The following is an 18,608-nucleotide window of genomic DNA, read 5'->3' as shown; positions in this document are numbered from 1 at the left end:
TTTTTATAGTCATATCAACTGGAAATCATTTTGACTTTTTCCATTTTCCAATATTTATAACTTTTATTTTGCAATCTTTTCTGATTGCTCAAAGTAGAATTGTCATAACAATGTTAAATACTGCTGTGATTTTGGGAATCCTGCTTTGTTCTTTAGTTTCAAAGGAATTTCTCTTGTTATATCATTAGAAAGAATTCTAAATGGTTTGGATTTGAAACACAATATTTAGATTCTCTCTCTCTCTCACACACACACACAAACACATATGAAAATGTACTTATTTGTATAAATATTTTATCAAAAATATAGGTAGGGTCTTCCTACGTCACTTACTGGAATTTATTGAGATTAACATATAAACCTTCAGATGACTTGCTATTATGATATATTACAATAATATTTTTCTTAATAGTGAACACTCCTTGCATTGAAGGAACTGCTATTGTTCCATTTTTTCAAATGCACTGATGATTTATATCCAGGGTTCCCAGAGGATAGCTTACATTTATTTATCTATGTATGCTTGGTAGATCGAATTATGTACTCCAATTTTAGGTATATTCTTAATCTTAGTCTGTGTCCCTGTGGATGTGAACCCATTGTAAATAGGACCCTCTAAAATATATTTTTTAGTTTAAGTGTGGCCAATTAAGGCAGGGTGGATCTTAATTCGAATTATTGGAGGCTTTACAAGGAAATAAACCAGAAATCATGGACAGAGAAGGCCAATGGGAGAAGCATGAAGAGAAAGCAGAGGACATCGACATGTGACAAGAAAGCCAAGGGACCCCAAAGATTGCCTGCAGCCAGCACCAGAACACTACAGTCTTCCAAGAGAAAGCACGCCTTGCTGACAACTAGGTTTTAGATTTCTCCTAGACTCAAACCTATCAGCCAATACATTCCCATTGTTTAGGTGAACCCATAGTGTGGTATTTGTGACAGCAACATGATAAACTAAGACACTAGGCAAAATTCGTCTTTTTTTAAAATTTTGCGCAATTTTAATTACATTTGTTATTAAAATTATACTGGCTTTATACGGAAAAGAGTAAACTTTTTCTACGTTCTCAAACAGCTCAAATTTAAATATTCCTTGACAATGTGAAATAACTTACCTTAGAACCATGAGACCTGATGTTTTATTGTATGTATATGTATATATACATATGGCTTTCTTGGATAAAGGGGAAATTTAAAAGTAACATATACGGTTTTTCTAGAATTAATGATCAGTTCAATTTTCTTATTTCCTCTTGGGAAAAATTTGGAATTGATGATGAAGTGAAAATCTTCCTCTGTGAGACTACCAGGGCTTCATGAACAAGGCTTCCAGGGATGCTGGTGCCAGCATACTGTTGACAGTGCTGGAGATACCGCAGATGAGCAGGCGCAGTGGTCCAGGAATCACCACCTGTGAAGAACTGCTTTGTGAGATATGTGTGTTTTTTCATTTTCCGGGAAGATAACAGAAGTTGAGCGATGCAGAAGCCTAATTAGTGGACAAATGTGAGCAGGCTTAGGTGCGGCTAGATAAAAATTTAGGGAGGATATATGCAAGAAACAAAGCTCTTTGTGATTTTTGATGTGGAGAATCAAAATCATGATTTTAGTATTAAGGAAATATATTTTGTCTCAGGCAGATGAGGTCATGGCATTTGTGAAAAACAAATTTCTATTTCACCTTCTCTCCTGCTCTTGGTCTGTCTCTTCCCATAATTCCTTTCTGGATCCTTGATAGACGTTTTTATTCTTTCTTTATTCTTCTTGCTCCCTAAGAGGGAGAATTACCCAGCATTTCATATTACTCATTGTTTTAGTTTGCTAAAGCTGCCAAATTGCAGATACCATAAAATCGACTGGCTTTTCTACAATGGGCGTTTATTAAATTACAAGTTTGCAGTTATGAGGTGTGAAAATGTCAAAATCAAGGCATCAACAGCTGATGCTTTCTCCCCAAAGACCAGTTTCCTGGTGATCCTGAGCACCTATCAGATGGCAAGGCACATGGTGATGTCTGCTAGTCTGTTCCTTCTCTTCTGATCTTTGTTGCTTTCAGCTTCTTGCTTCAGTGACTTCCTGCCTATTTCGGTGGCTTTCTCAGTTTCTGTGGCTCTTTTTTTCTGCTTCTTTCTTTGAATTTCATCTTCTTATAATGGACTCCAGTAAGAGGATCCAGACCCACCCGGGGCATGCCTCAATTGAAATAAACTAGTCAAAAGATCCCATCCACAATTGACCTACAAGCACAGGAATGGAATAGGTTTGAGAACATGATTTTCTGGGGTTACATACGGCTTTAAACCACCACATTTTACCAGCAGAGAGAAATCTCATTCTGGGATTTATAACCAATTATACCCATATCTTCACTACGTTTGTCCTCTTGGATGTCACATAGGCACCACAAATTCAACATTGAGTAATTGAATTTATCGCCACCCAGAATTTGAACCCCAATGCCCGTATTCTCTAAAGTTTCTACTATTCATTAATGTTCAATCTGGAGATTGAGAGTCCACTTAAATTCTCTGATTTTCTGCACCCTCCACATCAGATATCAAATACCGTTTTATTATATTCTCTCTTCATTTTCCAAATAACCTCCTTCTTCTTTACTCCTACTTCCAATGTCCTAGTTCAGGCTCTCATTATCTCCTTTTTGGATTTTCTTCAGTAATATCTGATGCACTGGATATAACTAAAACCAGGGTGCAATCAACCAGGGAACCTACTATGTCCAACTAAATATCTAAGTAATGTAGTCCCGTGTAGTCCATTTTTAGATATGTGAGCCGGAAATATAGGTGCTTTCTGCCTTTGTTTTTATTGCTTGCAGTCATTTCCTCATTTTTTTTATCTTTGTTTCAGAATCAATTTGGTAATCTGACCACAAATCAACGCAGCCACAGTGGTTTAGAAAGAAAGACTTAAGATCTGATGGCTATCAGATTGGCAAAGAGCACAGAATCTAGTAACAAAGTACTGGCAAGGGTGTGGTGAAATAAGGGTGCATACATTAGTTATGGGAGGTTAACTTGGCAGGTTCTCTTTGGAGCATGATTTAGCAATGATTATGAAAAATGAATGTATTTATTGACCTAACATGGCAATTGCTAGGAGTTTATTCTGCAGATATGCTTATACGTGCATAATGGTGCATACATGTAAGCAAGCACTAAAGAGTAGTTTATAGTAACAGAAAAGAAGAAACAACCTGAATGCACACTAAAGATGTGATAAATAAAGGATACTACAACTATTCAGTGGAGTATATTATGCAATTAAAATTATTTAGGTAGATTTGAATATGGAAAAGAATCTCTTAATTTTTTTGAGTGAAAAAAGCAAGGTACTATATTGCATCATGTAAAATCATTTGTATAAAAATGATATAAACACATATACATCTATGCTTATATAAAATAAACTGTCTCTAAATGAATACATACAAGATATTTTGGTCATGATCTATGGGCAGGAGACCAGGGGTCCTGAAGTATGAGGCTTACTTTTCACTCTACACTTTCCATACAGTGTGATTTTTTTGGTCATGTGTATTTATTATCTAATTTAAAATAAATAAAACTAAACAAAAACAAAGACTAAGTGATCATTTTAGACACATCCAGCTTAAAATATTAGATACAGCTGCATGTGTAAAATGGTATACATCTGTGCCTTTTCCTCACATGGAAATATATAAAGCACATACATAAATATATACTACATGTATTAGGTAGTTATGTGTACAAGAGTGTAGATGAAAAATTGTTACATCACCTTTAAGGAAAAAACTTAACCATCCTAACCTATACCAGGTAAATATTAAGATAAGGCATTCAAGATGTTATTTAATATTTTAACCCACGGTAGTAGCATAAATTTGTTTTCAAAAACAAATGTACAAAGTAATGTGGTCATGGCTGACGTTTCAGCTTCAGTTTCCCATTTAAAGGATTTTGATCTTGATAAATACATTCCTAGGTCAATTAAAAATATATAAAGCATACTTTTAAACATTAAAAAATGTAATCTTGCATTTAATTGCTAAGATGCTGAACACATTTTATTTTTCTTTGCAATATATCACATACTCAATCCAGATAAAACAATCACACATGTACACAGCAAAAAATCAACAATAGTTACACTGAGCACAATGACTGGCTTTCACTGTAAATGGCTGCCTGGATGGTATAACCTGAACTTTAAAGAAATGTTTATCAAAAGAAAAAAAAAATCCCTCCTGATTTCCCTGCTACAAATAGGTCAGTTTTGATGAGCTCTGAAAACCTGTACCAAAATGCTACCCAGGAAAGTGGTCCATAACATAGTAGCTTTAAACAAGAAGGCTGTGAGCCTGTGGAAATGATGTTAGAACTTCTACAAAATATTCAAAATTGTAGATTAGTAATATGAAAAAGATCATAGTTTAAACATTCAACAAATAGAAAATATTTTAAAGTATTTTATACACTAATAACATAAGCAAAAACACATGGATTTTCAACATCCAAATAAATGTAACGTCCCAAAATGTTGGCAATCTAAACATGAAGTGCATATTCTAATTGAAGCAAGGCTAAAAATCATGGGTGATTCTTCCAATCAGCCCATGAGACACTTTTTAGCATACATTTTTCCAGAAATACAATACATATGAAATGTGTAAAAGACTTGAACATATTGTTTAAATACAAGTAAAACAGAACTACTGAATTGTAGTGGGCAACACTACTGCATCAGCCTAAAGAATGCGCATATATGAATTACTCGAGGAGAGAGCACAATTAAGGATTAGTCAAAATTCTTTGTATGAGAAGGCACAAAAGAAAAAAATGACAAGAAAAGAAAAAATGGTATTGGGGGCAGTGCAGAAAATTCTTAAAGCCAAGTTTTGATTACCCAAAGGATAGATCTCTCTATCTCTTTCTGTCTCCCTGCCTAATAGTCTAAGCAAGGTAAATTGAGTTTGTTCCTCCTAGAAGACAAAAGTGAAAGTTAAAACTACAAACACTGCATGAAGAAGGAAAATGAAATGGAATAGAAAAGTAAACCTGTACACTTTGAGGACGAGGAAGCAATATTTACTGCCAGAGGCCTACATAGTTTCCATAAAGACCTGAAGGGAGAGGCCCTCCAGCCACGAAGAGCTTCATTTCCGGCCAGTTGTAGCAGTGGGTGTAGAGCGCATTAGGGAACTCATCAGTGCCACCAAAGTAGTTCATCCAGAGGTCGTCGTGGTTGAGCCAGCCTCTGCCAGTGGTGAGCTTGAGCTTCCTCCCTGCGGGCCCAGGAGAGGAAGCCGGGCTGGCTGAGGCCCTCTCCTCCAGGAACTTCTGGGCACGGACGTCGTAGAAGAGCAGGGTGCCATGGCCGGTGCCAACCGTAATGATATGCTGGTAGAAGCTCAGCGAGCACACACCGGTGCCGCCGTCTCGCGAGCACAGCGGCCGGATGTTTTGCTGGCGCTGGCGCGGATCGAAGAAGGAGACGTGGTACTGGGACCCCACCGCAAACGCTGACAACTCTTCGCAGTAAATGAGGCACACATTCTCCCGGCCATAAGGAAGCCTGACCGATAGCAACCTGGTCAGGGTGCTTCTAGCTTTCCAGAGGTGGAAGTAGCCATCCAGGGACACTCCTCCCAGCTCCTGGTTCTTGCTGTCGAAGGCCAGGGCCCGCACCTTGCGGTTGGTGGGGTTGGTGCTGTCCATAGGGATGATGTCTATGTCCCTCGGATAGATAGGGGCATACACGGGAACCCCCACGTCGTTGTGCCAGGTGACGTTGCTGTTGAATGTGTCAGGATCCACCTGCCACAGCGCCACGGTGCCGTCGCGGGAGCCGCTCGCGACCACAGTGTCGCTCATCCAGGCGATGGTGAAGATCCAGTCCTTGTGACCGTGGCGGTCGCCCAGGCACATGGGATCCAGGGCAGGCAGTTGGTAGATGGCCAGGCTGTTGGGGTTCTCGCCCCCCGTGGCCAACAGCGTGTTGGAGGGGTTCAGCTGGATGGCATGGATACCACAGTTCACCTGGGCCCTGGCCAGCCCGGGCCCCTGGTCTTGCATCAGGGGGATGAGCGTGACCTGGCCCGACTGCACGTCCACCACGAAGAGCGTGTTGCACTTGGTACCACACACCACTCGCCTGGCGTTCAACCACTGCGACGCGAACACTTTGTTGAAGGGGCCCACATACAGTTCGTGCTCTTTCAGAAGCTGAGGCAGCTTCCGCACCGCGTAGCTCTGAACCTCGCTTCCCAGGCCAGGGAGCCGGCCGCTGCCCTGCATGCCCACCTCACGGCTCTTCAAGTAGTGCACCACTGAGTGCTGCGCGGCCCGCAGCTTCCGCTTCGTGGGCAGCAGCTGCCCCTCTCCATCTGCGGCCACAGCGGAGCCCTGCGGCGACGAGCTCCCGGTGTCTGCTTTCCGCTTCCTGCCACCTGCTTTCTTCGGGGCCATGGCGGGCGGTGGATGAGAGGCGGCAGTGGGTGGCCGGCCTGTTCGTCGTGGTGTTGGCGAGGCAGTGGCGCCTCCCCGTCAGACTGGTAGCGGGGGGTATCAAGGGCTGGGAGTCTGAGGAACCTACCTAGTTAGTGTTGGGGCGGCGGCGGCGGTGGATGAGGAGGCGGTGAATTCTGACGACGAACTTGGCTTAAGGAGTCCTGAGAGGGCTGTGGTGTTGACCTAGGCGAAGATGGGGCTGAGGGAGGGAAGCCAGCGTGGGGCGATGTGGGTGGGCGGAGTGCGAGGGAGAGAAGACGGCGGGAGGGGCAGTGGGGACGTGTGAAAGGGGAGGGAGATCAGGACTGACGCAGGGCGTGGGGGTGGGGAAGGAGGAACCTGAGAATGATGGGACAAGGGAAATAGAACGGCGGGGGGTGGGTACGTGGAATATCACCGAGCGCTGGTGCTCTGGGACTCCGTAACCTCCTAGTGTGCCCACCCAGGCCCCTTAATATCGGACAAAGGGTATTTCCTCAGGACAGTACAAAAAAAGAACAACCTGACCTTCTTAAAATCCGTATTGAAAATTTGGAATCTAAAATATGGTCAAACACAAGACTACTAAGTGTCCTGACACTTCACTACCGGAAGAAATAAATGTACACTTGGTAGGACATTTTGCCACAAGTAGACATTGAAACCTGTGGTGATTGGGGTGTTGGGCACGACAGGGAGACCTCCCCCCCCACACACGCACACTTATGGGCCTCCCTACAGCCCTCCATGTCTCTGCCCCCTTGCAGATGCCTTAAACTGTTTCAACCAGTTTTTAATTTTTTCTTCCTCAGTTTGAGTCCCTGAGCTCCTAAACTGGAATCGCCTGAGAGGCTCGTTCTAAATGTAAAAGCTTGGCCTCGTTTCCTGCCTGGGGTGTGTCTAGGGCCCCAAGGAAGACACGGCCTGAGGAACCAACCCCACAGATGGTGCTGAGGCAAGTGATGGAGGGAAAGATGAGCGTTCCTCTAGAGTTGCCTCCTTTTGAATGTCAAAGCCCTGGGGAAACGGTTTGGAAAAGTCCAGGAGCGGGGTGCCTCCCTCCCTACCCCTGGAACAGAAAGTTCAGCCCTTACTCTCAGTTCGATTAAGTAGCCTAGGTGCCTGGGCAGAGGCACCTCTCACCCATGAGAGCTACTTTGTTACTACTTTTGTTCCAACTCCTCCCACTCTTTGCAGCCTCACCTCAAGTGTACAAACTCTAAGAACAAATCTTGAATCTTTTCCACCATCTCTAGTCCAGCTGCTGGATGTCCCCCTTTCCACTAAACTGGTCAAATATCCTCCCCTTGTCGAATGCCATATCAAGACCAGGATGGGTATAGTGGATATGGAGACCTGACAAAGAAAATATGTTAACAACTTCCTGATTAAGACTGACATTACCAGAGAATAACTGACCATAAATTCCTTTAATTTAGCCTACCATAACATTTTTTGAAATTTCAAACTAAGAAGAAATGGATATTATATAGCAAGAGTTCATGGCAAGCTTTCTACTATTGTGTTATAGCAAATAGGGTTAACATTTTGAGAAATATATATGTATATATACACACATTTCAATTGTACAAGTAAATCTTATAACAGCTATTATTTATTGAAAGCCTATTTGTGTCATGGGCTGAAGAACTGTGCTGAACATTTCAGATTCTTTATGTATGTCGTTCATCCTCATAATAACTCTATAAAAGTTGATTCTATTATTTTACCCATTTTTTAATATGAAAGAACTGAGGCTCAGAAAGGGAAGTGACTCCCCCGTGGTCACACAGCTAGTAAATGATAAAGTCCACATGTGAACTAGTGCCTTAATCTAAAGTTGTTGCTCTAACCACTACTCTGTATTATTCAACCGACACAAATGTTCTTTTTCCTCTCTTTAAAATCCAGGTAAAGCACTCCTACCACGGAAATTTTAAAGGTGATGTATACTGTGCTACAGAAAGATAGTCATAGTCCTAAAATAAATGCATAAATACTGAATAGAAATTGTTTGCAACTCTTTCCACATGGTATTAACAGTAAAAAATATCTAATGTATCTTAAGTAATAGTACATGATCTCTGAGCCATATATATTTTTTACGTTATTTTAATTAATATTTCTGAGATGTAAAAATATATACTTACTTTTAATTTTTATTTTTCACAAAAAATAACACCCATATAAATAATCCTGGTATTATATCTCTTCACTTTTTTGTTAATGTCAACATGCAACGCTTATGTATAGTAATGTATTTATAGTCAGTATTCAGATTACTATTTTGTATTGATGAATGTGGTGTGTTAATTTCATCTGAACTATTATACCTGAAGCACATTTCATTTATTTCTGTACTTTCAAATTTAATTTTTTTTTACTTAAAGGTATACAAACAATTTCCAGACCACAGTCAAGTGATGCTAAGAGATTTACAATTTTATATATCAGCTTGCAATTTTGAACCTTTGTATCTTATTGCATCCATTTTTAAGGAAAAATGTTTGCTAATATGCATGCATTAAGTCTTATACAGTGCCGTTAGGGCTGAAACTGTAGATACAATGACAAGACGGTAAAATTTTAGTTAACTGTATTGACTTCTTTTCTTTTTTTTTTTTTTTTCGCATGGGCAGGCATCAGGAATCAACCAAGTCTCCAGTGTGGCAGGTGAGAATTCTCTCTGCTGAGCCACCACCGCACCGTCCTGTATAGGCTTTTGGTGTCAGTCTCAAGTAGGTATTTTTCTTACTTCTAGAGGCCGCTGTGTGTAAGTCTGTCAACAGTATGTCAGTAGTATATTAATTTATTTCTGTATTCACTATTGCTTTTTTGGTAGTAAGATACAACCAGATCAATTTGTATTAGCCGCTCCTATCTCCCCTTCACTAGATTCCCCTCTATTGGATGGGGGCTTATGTGAGTGGTTTCACCACGCTGTCTCATAATGTTCTCTAATTATTTAATGCATTTGAATTTTGTTTTTTCAGTCAGACCGTAAACACACCTCAGGAGGTTAGGTCATGTTTCCTACTTCTTTTGCATTATCACCTAGTTCTTGGTACATAGGAAATGATTTATAATAACTTGTGATGATCTGTTGGTAAATCAGGAGAACAAAAAAGAGAAACATATCCAAAAAGAAGTAAGATATTTTGAAATCAAATTACTTGGGGCCTAGCCAATAAACAAGTTAGATTTCCAATTTAAAATTAATTAAAGCAAAAGATATGTTATTTCACCTTGGTGTTATGAATATGAGCTTGGTTATTAAATATGTTTCAATTATTTTTTAAATTGTTACTATTTTAGCTTCAAAACGAAAATATTTTCAGAGGAAAGGCACTGAAAGTTTAGAGAAAGGCTGGAAGATAGTAAAACTGATGGGCGAATCAAGTGGGGTCTTCAAGTCTCTTTGAAGAGCTATTCAATTCCAGAAAAAATAAGTTCACATTCTTCTATAGAAAAATAGGTGTAGGAAAAAAGCTTTGCAAATTGGAATAGAGTCTCTGGTATAGAGACATGTCTTCGTAAATGGATTTACATAGTGATTTTCAATATATTCTTTATTTTTCTTTTTTTTTTCTCTGTTTCAATATTTTTAATGCAGATATAAAGTAGTGCTGTCCTTAAAAATATTTTGGAACATTTTCTTTGCATTTGTGTGTACATCACTTGCATTATCTTTATCAACAAGCATAAATATAAGACACTAAAAAATGAAACCTAGTTAATTAGGTTGTTTTGAGGTAATATATCGTCATGACACTTTGTTATTTGTAACAGACACAAGGCAAACTATTGTTGAACTATTAAATTTCTTAAATTTTCACTTACTCTCCAACTGTATTATAACCATACCATTTCAAGGTGTGACCTTGTCAAGTCTCCTAAAATAAGCAGCTATAAACCTGGTCTGTAATCACACATGAGGTAAGGCTCTCTCCAAAGCTCATAATGCATTAACTACTATAAAAGACTCAGTAGGCTCTTTCCCCCGACAAAGGCACTACTAAAGGCATATGCTATCAGACGGGAGTAGAAGGGAAAGATTTATCACATTATTTCATTTATTAGACACAAAATTATAGGAAAGGGGCAATTTTGACTCTATGCTTTCTACTTGGCCTTACCTTAGTCTGTTCTCTCTAAGAATAAAGAATGTACTTGTGATTGATCAGAGCCTAAGTGTAGGCTTTATTTTATGTTAGCATAAATTCAGTGCTGGTTATATGTTTTATGGGAGGCATTACAGTGTAATGTTTAAAAGAGTGGGCTCTAGAGCCAGATAGCATGGTTTGCATTCTGTTTCTATGATTTGCTGACTATGGAGTTTTGCATCAGCTTACATTTATTCCTTCATTTACAAAATGGCCATAATAATGGCACCTGTATAATTTAGATGTTTTGACAATTTAATGAATTCATGTATGTACGGTGTTCTAGTGGGTTAAATTATGTCCCCCCAAATGGCAAGTTCAAGTCCTAACCCCTAGTACCTGTGAATGTGATCTTATTTGAAAATAGGGCCTTTACAGATGTAATCTAGTAAAGATGAGGTCATACTGGATTTGGCTGGGCCCTAAATCCAGTGACTGATTTATTATAAGGAGAGGGATATTTGGAGACACAAACAGAGAGAAAATACACAAGGAAGAAGGCAAAGTTAAGCTTCGAAAGATACCACTAAGCAAGGAAACTTTCATTCCTAGAACCTTTGGTGGAAATGTGGCCCTGCTTACACCTTAATTTTGGAATTCGACTCTCCACAGCTTTTAGAGAATGTATTTCTGTTTTAAGCCACCCGGTTTGTGGTACTTTGTTATGGAAGCCCTCGGAATCTAATACAAGCACCAAGAACTTTAAGTGGAAGATAGTAAGCACTCAAATTTGTCATAAACGCTGATAGATTTCCCTTACCATTTGATTTTGCTAAAACAACTTGGTGGTCAAGCTAATGGAGGTTACTGAGTACACACTGCAGTGTAATACACCCTTACATACCATTCCTGAAAACCATCACACACAGGAATAAATTATTTACTCATATGCAGCTCATGACTCTCTATCCTGTCTCCAATGTATAGATGAATATTAAAGTGAGGGAATGTATTGTAGGGGAAACTTTATAGTATGCTAGTACATCATCAAGGAGGCAGTTTGGAAGGATTCATTCCATGTACAGACATGTTGTGATTCTTATTGCCATGCCTGTCAATATAAACATGTACCCCTTAAGAAATTATATACCCTCTCTTAGATTTATGGCTTTACTTGTGTGTTGATAGTAGTTAAATTCAGAAAAGTGACTGAAAAACTATATGTATCATGCTCTGATAGCAGGTGGGTACATAAAGGAATAATTGGATGTGATTATGATGAATTGGTTCAGAAACATTTCCATTCCTTGTTCTGTATTGTCTTAATTGGATATAGGTACCTTATTGTTATTTTCCCTAGCTTAAATACCAGCTTACTTCCAGCAACTGCATTTTATATGCTTTGGCCTCCTAATTTCATATTTCCATCCCAAACTTATGTGTCCAACTTCCTACTTGCCCTCGAGTATCAAAACAGATTTCAAATCTAGCACATTATAAGTTAAAGGTTTTTATTTTTACTCCTACACACTGGTCTTAGTGAAAACACCACATCCATCCTGCTATGCAAACCAGAGTCCTAAGAATTATCCTTGACATTCATCTCTCCCAACAAAATATGAAGGAGAAATAATTACAAAAAGACTCAAGAATATTAAACTTCTAGAACTTGTTCTGTGTCCATATGATGCCAAAACAACTGGTTAAAAATGACAGGAAAACTGCAATCAGAAACTTTGAGATATTACCTTTGACTAGAATAGATCTCAGTGCATTGAACACAGTACCCATTCAAAAAATGTAAATAATGATGGTAACTCTTTGATAAAATTTTAAGATTTTCAACCTATTGTGTTGGTAAGTAGCTAAAGCCTTAGTCTGTGGTTGTAAAAAAACAAAAAAAAAAAACAACAAACACTAGTCAACTAGACTGGCATCTTTACTGGTCATTTGAAAGCCATAACCCTCCCCCAAAACCTTTTTCACTGTGTATGGTATACTGGCTCATACAGAGTAAATTTGAGAAGAATGTTTCAATTATTTAAAATGTTATGCTCTCCTTTCTCTGTGTACAAAGTGATATGTCCAAAAGAGCAGAAATAATGAAAAGGTAATAGATGGAAACATGTCATTGGTAACAAGTGGGAGATCTAATGGTTTACTTTAAAACTCTCTAATCTTTAATACTAAAGAGAGCTTAATTTACATCTATAGAACGTTATGCACTTAAATGAGCTATTTTTGTTCTCTTGAATGTAATCTCCATATTCTGTTCCTGCTGGGTTTCAGAGACAAATCAAAATAAATTTACAGTAATAAAATTAAGGTCTTAAGCATGCTGCTCTTGTACATGTTCCTAAAGAGTTTTTTCTACCTACTGTTCTTTGCTATGGATTTTCAGATACTCTTTACTTCGTTAGTAGTGAAACCATTTTATTGCAAAAGTACAAAAATATCACATTTAAAACTTAATAACTTTTTAAAAACTGCGTTGCAGACCATGGAGAAAGCAGCAATTTGTGGTTATTAGGGAAATGTCACTGGATGTATTGAGTTAACATATGCAAATAGCAACAGCCCTCTTTTCTTCTTTAACTTTGTATTCACATAAAAAGAGTTTTGCAAGTTTTGAATGAATCCGTGTACTGAAATTTAAATCATATGCTCTCCTTGGCATGAGAATGACTACTGACCTTCTTTAAGTACAGAAAACAGGGTGTCCCCTGTTGTTTGAAGATATTGTGAGTCTGCATTTTAATGTGAACAAGGAGCCTTGCTTGAGTGTATTTTGAAAGTGAAGAGAGAATTGTCAGATCCCAGTTCTCCAGTGGATAGCTGGCAAGGTCCTGTACTCAATATTCATCTTCTGAGAAGAAAAATAATGATGGTCACAGAAGAAAAGAATTAAATATGCATTTTAAAGTGTAAATAAAATGTGTCACTTCATAAGCATTTAAGGATTAGAAGGAATCAGTCATTCCAACTTTTATTGACACATCGACACTAGCAATGGTAAAAAAGAAGATAGAATGTCACAAGGTTTACTTACTGTACCTTGAGATTCTAGTACCAATAAAAGTATTATTACTGGAAGCATATAAAGATAAGCACTATCTAATTTCCTGAACTCTGCCAACAAAGCAGTGAGCTAAGATTAAAATATATAAAGAGAGTGATATAGAAGACACTTGTCATTTTTAGCCTTGTAATTTCATTGTAGCTTCATTGCACCCACTTTGTACTGTAGGTGCATTGATTTGCAAAAGTCAAGAGATGAAGACAGGCAATTTCACGGGGTATTTTGTTTGCTTCACAAGATGCACAGGGATTACTGGGACAAGTTAAAACTACCAGATACATATATTGTTGTAATATTCAATTATATTTTCTACAATGTGTAAATTGGTCTCACATGTCCCATTGAAGTTCAACCATCCCAAAGCATTAATAGTCTTGACAACACTGTGCCACTAAGCAAAACTGGGGCAGATGTTGACTTCCATCGTACATGTGTTATGCAACATGAATGAGGGAAAAGAATGCTGTTCTTTGGATGAATTTGAAACTTACTCTATTAGCAAACGTTTTTAAGTTGACATGGAACTTTACAAATGAATAGCTACAGTGATTAGAGCATCTTGCTGATTATAAGTCCCATCTAATACCTCATGAGTGATCAAGCTATGTCAGTAGATATTAATTTCCTTTAGTGTGTGCCCATCTTATTAGATGCTCAATAAATATTTTTTGAATACATGAATGAGTGAACCAATGAATAAACTATGAATTTTTTAAGGGAGTGAACTATGATTTATGCACCTCTTTGTCTTCAGACCCTAGGAATGTTTTACACAAAGTAGATCCTCAGAATATGTTTATTCTGCATTTATTTTGAAATGTAGAATAAATGAATTAATGCACTTCAAGCTTATCATCAAGTCCTTTCTTATAAACTTCAAGTTCTGTAAGATATCTCTTATGTTGAATTCTTAAGTATCAGAGGAATCCAATTTAAAGTTTAACTATATATTTAAGAAAAAACATTTACATGTGAAATATGCAAACAGTGCCTATCTGAGGAAGCTTTATTACTGAAATAACTCTTTAACAGCATCTAACTGAGGAGGTTTTTAATAACAAAAATAACTCTTTTCTTGATAGATTTTATGGCTTCAGAAAGAGCTAAGCCGTGGAGAACAGACAGATATTTGTTTGAATGCAAGTGTTCAAAAGGTACAACCTGTGCAATCTGAGGTAAATGATTAAACCTCTCTGAGCCTTTTCCCTCACATATAAAATATGGCTAATAATACTCATCTCAGATAACTAAATAACAGATATGAAAGTGTATTGTGGCATAAATACAGGATAGAAGACATACACAAAAGTATTTCTCAAATCTGTATTTTTTGAATATTTTGTAGTGTTTTTTTGGTGAATATTGCTAAGGCATGCTTAACTTTAATGTATTTCCCTAATAAATGGAGTTTGAGTGCTGACAAGAATGCTTAGACATTTTTCTAGGGAAAAATTATAAGTTCTGGGATCACATATCATCTACAATAATACATTGTTATTCCAATCTCTACTGAAGACATGATATATGAGTTTGAAAATAAGAATGTACTTTTTCATTCCCTGGTTCCCAAAATGAGAGCAAAAGCAACTCCAATTAGTGTACTTTAATATGATAATTACAAAGGTGATGACACATAATGAGATACTGGATTAAATGAAACACAGTAACTGCAAAACATCAAGGTGTTTCCCATTGTCGATAATGATTTTTCATTATTCAATCTATTTCTTTGGTTAAGAAAAGTGTTGAATCAGATTTTCTCCTGCCATTAAACTACTATATTAACATGTTATTAAACAGACTTGTAGTAGTTCCAAAGTGTCGATAGAAGTTTACTCCCAGGAAATAGATGTATCATTGGAAGAAACTGGCTCATTCATTCATAATGAGAACTCCCCAAGACTGAATCCTTAACGATAATTGTAAGGTTTTTATCCTAAGGTATAACCATTGAGAATTGTCATGTATAATATCTTTAAACTTCAATAATTTGTTAAAAATGAAAGTATTATTTACAAGTAATTGTCAAACCAAAAGACCTTAGTTTTGCATATTATTTTGCATTTATTGCTGAAAGAGAACCATAGTCCTTACAAAAATCTGAAATAATGCTTTATTGCCAAGTAACACATTTTTTGCTGGAAGCTGGGTAAATGGTAGTAGTGGAGGTCATGAGGAGATGGAACACTATGGATAATAGTGACATTTAATGAGGAAACTATTGCAACTAATGATTGAAGAATAAAACTTTATCTGTTGTAATGACTATATGTAGACATGGGATATGAGTGACACAAACATTGAAATCATTGGAAGCTTTCAGCCTTGAAGGAGCTGTGCACTGTAAACACTAGAATCATGATCTTTCATCCATGACAGAAAGGCTTGTTACTGTGCACAACGAACAATAAAATGGCTCATGAGCAAAGTGAGTAATTTTTTTTTAAACACACTACTGTGTGTATAACAATCCTTGTAACATATTTGGCTGTCAAGCACATCTGGTGTAAAGAAAAAAGGGATTCAAAAATAAACCTAAAAACTAGAAAGGCAGTGGGAAAAAAATGTGTGATGATATTTTGCGGGAAGCTGTCCTGCTCCCGCCTGGGGTCAACCTCTCAGCGAGTGGGGGGACTTACGACTGCCGATTGGGTCCCGGGGGCTCGAAGGTGTGGAGGGCGCGCGAGATGAAGAAGGAGACGCGGGAACTGATGAGGCTGGCAAGGCTTTGGGCACCAGAACGTTTATTAGGGGAAGTACAGAGGTTTATATAGTGGTGAGGCGGAAATGGGGGGGGCCAGGGGAGGCGCGCTGCGTGATTGGTGAGGAGGCTAAGGGTGGCAGCGAGGGATTGGGTGTGCTGAGAGCAGAAAGGTCCAATGGAATGGCTTGAATATGTTGCTAGGCAGAGAGCTAGAGGAACGGGGCCGGAATTACATCCGGCAATATTTCCAAGTCTTTGCCTTATGGTTTGGAAATCAAATGGTCCAAGAAATGGTAATCATAAAATCTGACCAATTACTTTCAAAAATTACTTTCTTGGTGGTATACATCCAAAATGGATAATATGGCTGAAAGATGGCCATACTTACTTGCTGAAAGGGGGAAGAAATTTAGGGGGTTGAATTTTTTTCTTTATTATTTTTCCGTCTTACTGAAGAGGCTTTACTGAAAATCGGTAGGTAAAGGACAGACATACATTTTATTTTCTGCATATCCGAATGACTCATAGTTGATGGTACAAACAAAAACTTTCTTTCAAAAGTAAAAGAATGTTTCTATAACACAATTTTGAATGCAGATATAACTTTAGTTTTCCAATAAAACAAAATTAATGTTTTTTTCCTTTGATAAGTTGCTACAGAAGAATCTTTAGCCAAATCTTTAGCCATAATCACAACAGCAAAAACAACATTAATAATAATAATAAATGAGACTAAAAGAAGAATTTTTAAGTGGAATCAAAATACATGATCAAAAAAGCAAATAGACTCGCACTTCCAAAAAATTAACTTTTATTTAAATTATTTCAAGTCACAATAAAGGTTGGCTGTCAAAAGTTATTTCATATTTAAGGAATTTAATATGCTTGAAAGAAACTATACCATTAATAGGCCAATGTATTCATTGTTTAGAAAAACATTAGGGAATCTTTTTCCAAATCTAAGCTCAAATTAAAATTTAACAGTCTCATTAACTTGTATCTTGGCATTAGTCTCAAAATGAAGAGTTGCCATATACTTCTGTGAATTTTCGGATACCTCAACTACTTAAATTCTGTCTTTAATAAAAGTTAGGGTGAGTGTTCTCTCTCTCTCTTTCACAAACACACGACCTACATCTGATGCTTTTAAGATAATCAGTCACTGTGAGGATAAGGTTTAACATGACTTCTGATATGAAAATGCACACTTACCACACTTTAAGCCAACTGAACATAGTAAAACCTTAATAAAAATGCATGATAAAGGAAGTGCTAATGGAGGTTTTGAGTTTTGTTGTTTTTTTTATTAATTTAATCTTAGGAACAAGACGTGTTGCTTCAATCTCAGATGATGAAGACTTTTCTAAATCTTACAATCTACTTCACTTTCTTGGTAAGTCACTATGGCATAAAATAATCAGGCCATAATTTAGATTGTATAATGCATGGGAATTTTTATTTTATATAGAATAGTGTGGGAAAAAATATACTTCACAGAAGTCCGACTAGTATCTTGAAATTGGATTTGTAAAACTGGTTCCTTCTATTAGCTGGTTTGCTGTATATTTTTTCATCCAAAACCGAAGAGACAAGTTGACAAATTCAGATTCCTAAATAATGTAATATAAGCTTATGATTTTGAACATTATTACCACTTGATTTTTTTTAAAGAGAAAAGAAAAAAATAGAAAACATATTCTGTTAATAGATTTGCAGAAATTCACATCGCAATACAGAAACAATAAGAATATTATTATAGTCATTATTTTGTCAAAAATTTTTATGCTTAGGAAACCCAGTAACCTTTGATTCTTGAAATGTGACCGTTGACTCACTGGGCATTTTGTGTAAGTTTTACTATCAGCCTTTATTTAAAAAATCATATTGTTTGCATCTTAAAAATTTATTACTTCCTCTCCAAAGATAATAAATTTACAAAGAAAAAAATCCTTGTAAATTAAATTGCAAAGCAAATTCACATTTTATCCCAAGATGACAATAGTGCTGTTTAGGTAATGTTTATGAGCGTAGCTATGGATCACATAAATGTGTATAAAATGTTGCTTTGATTTATGAACCACATTACAGATCTAAGGGTTTCAATTCATTAGCAGTGAATATAATGACTTTGGAGGCATTGAGGTATCATATGTCATATGTAGCTATCTAGTGTCCAAAAGCCTTCCAGTAAAAATAGAAAATCTACTGTATAGGAAATTTATATCAGAGCT

At 37.3% G+C, this 18,608-nt stretch overlaps 1 protein-coding gene and 1 long non-coding RNA gene across 2 annotated transcripts; one reads left to right on the top strand and one right to left on the bottom strand.

The window, feature by feature from the left end:
* Window positions 1–4,064: 4,064 nt before the first annotated feature.
* Window positions 4,065–6,789, bottom strand: LOC143670185 (DDB1- and CUL4-associated factor 12-like protein 2). Its single transcript, XM_077144825.1, has one exon. It carries the CDS (start codon window positions 6,468–6,470, stop codon window positions 5,091–5,093), a length of 1,380 nt encoding a protein of 459 aa, XP_077000940.1. The 5' UTR covers window positions 6,471–6,789; the 3' UTR covers window positions 4,065–5,090.
* Window positions 6,790–9,128: 2,339 nt separating this feature from the next.
* On the top strand, window positions 9,129–17,770 carry LOC143670685 (uncharacterized). The gene is made up of 3 exons (XR_013169435.1): window positions 9,129–9,229; window positions 14,756–14,848; window positions 17,699–17,770. It is a non-coding gene; the product is annotated as an uncharacterized LOC143670685 (long non-coding RNA).
* Window positions 17,771–18,608: the final 838 nt, after the last annotated feature.

Source organism: Tamandua tetradactyla, chromosome X (genome assembly GCF_023851605.1).
Source record: "Tamandua tetradactyla isolate mTamTet1 chromosome X, mTamTet1.pri, whole genome shotgun sequence".
Classification (NCBI taxonomy): domain Eukaryota; kingdom Metazoa; phylum Chordata; class Mammalia; order Pilosa; family Myrmecophagidae; genus Tamandua; species Tamandua tetradactyla.
This window is presented reverse-complemented; position numbering and strand designations above follow the sequence as displayed.

Bases quoted from the DNA above. Each gene is read 5' to 3' on its own strand.
- LOC143670185 (XM_077144825.1), bottom strand. From the start codon at position 6,470: ATGGCCCCGAAGAAAGCAGGTGGCAGGAAGCGGAAAGCAGACACCGGG.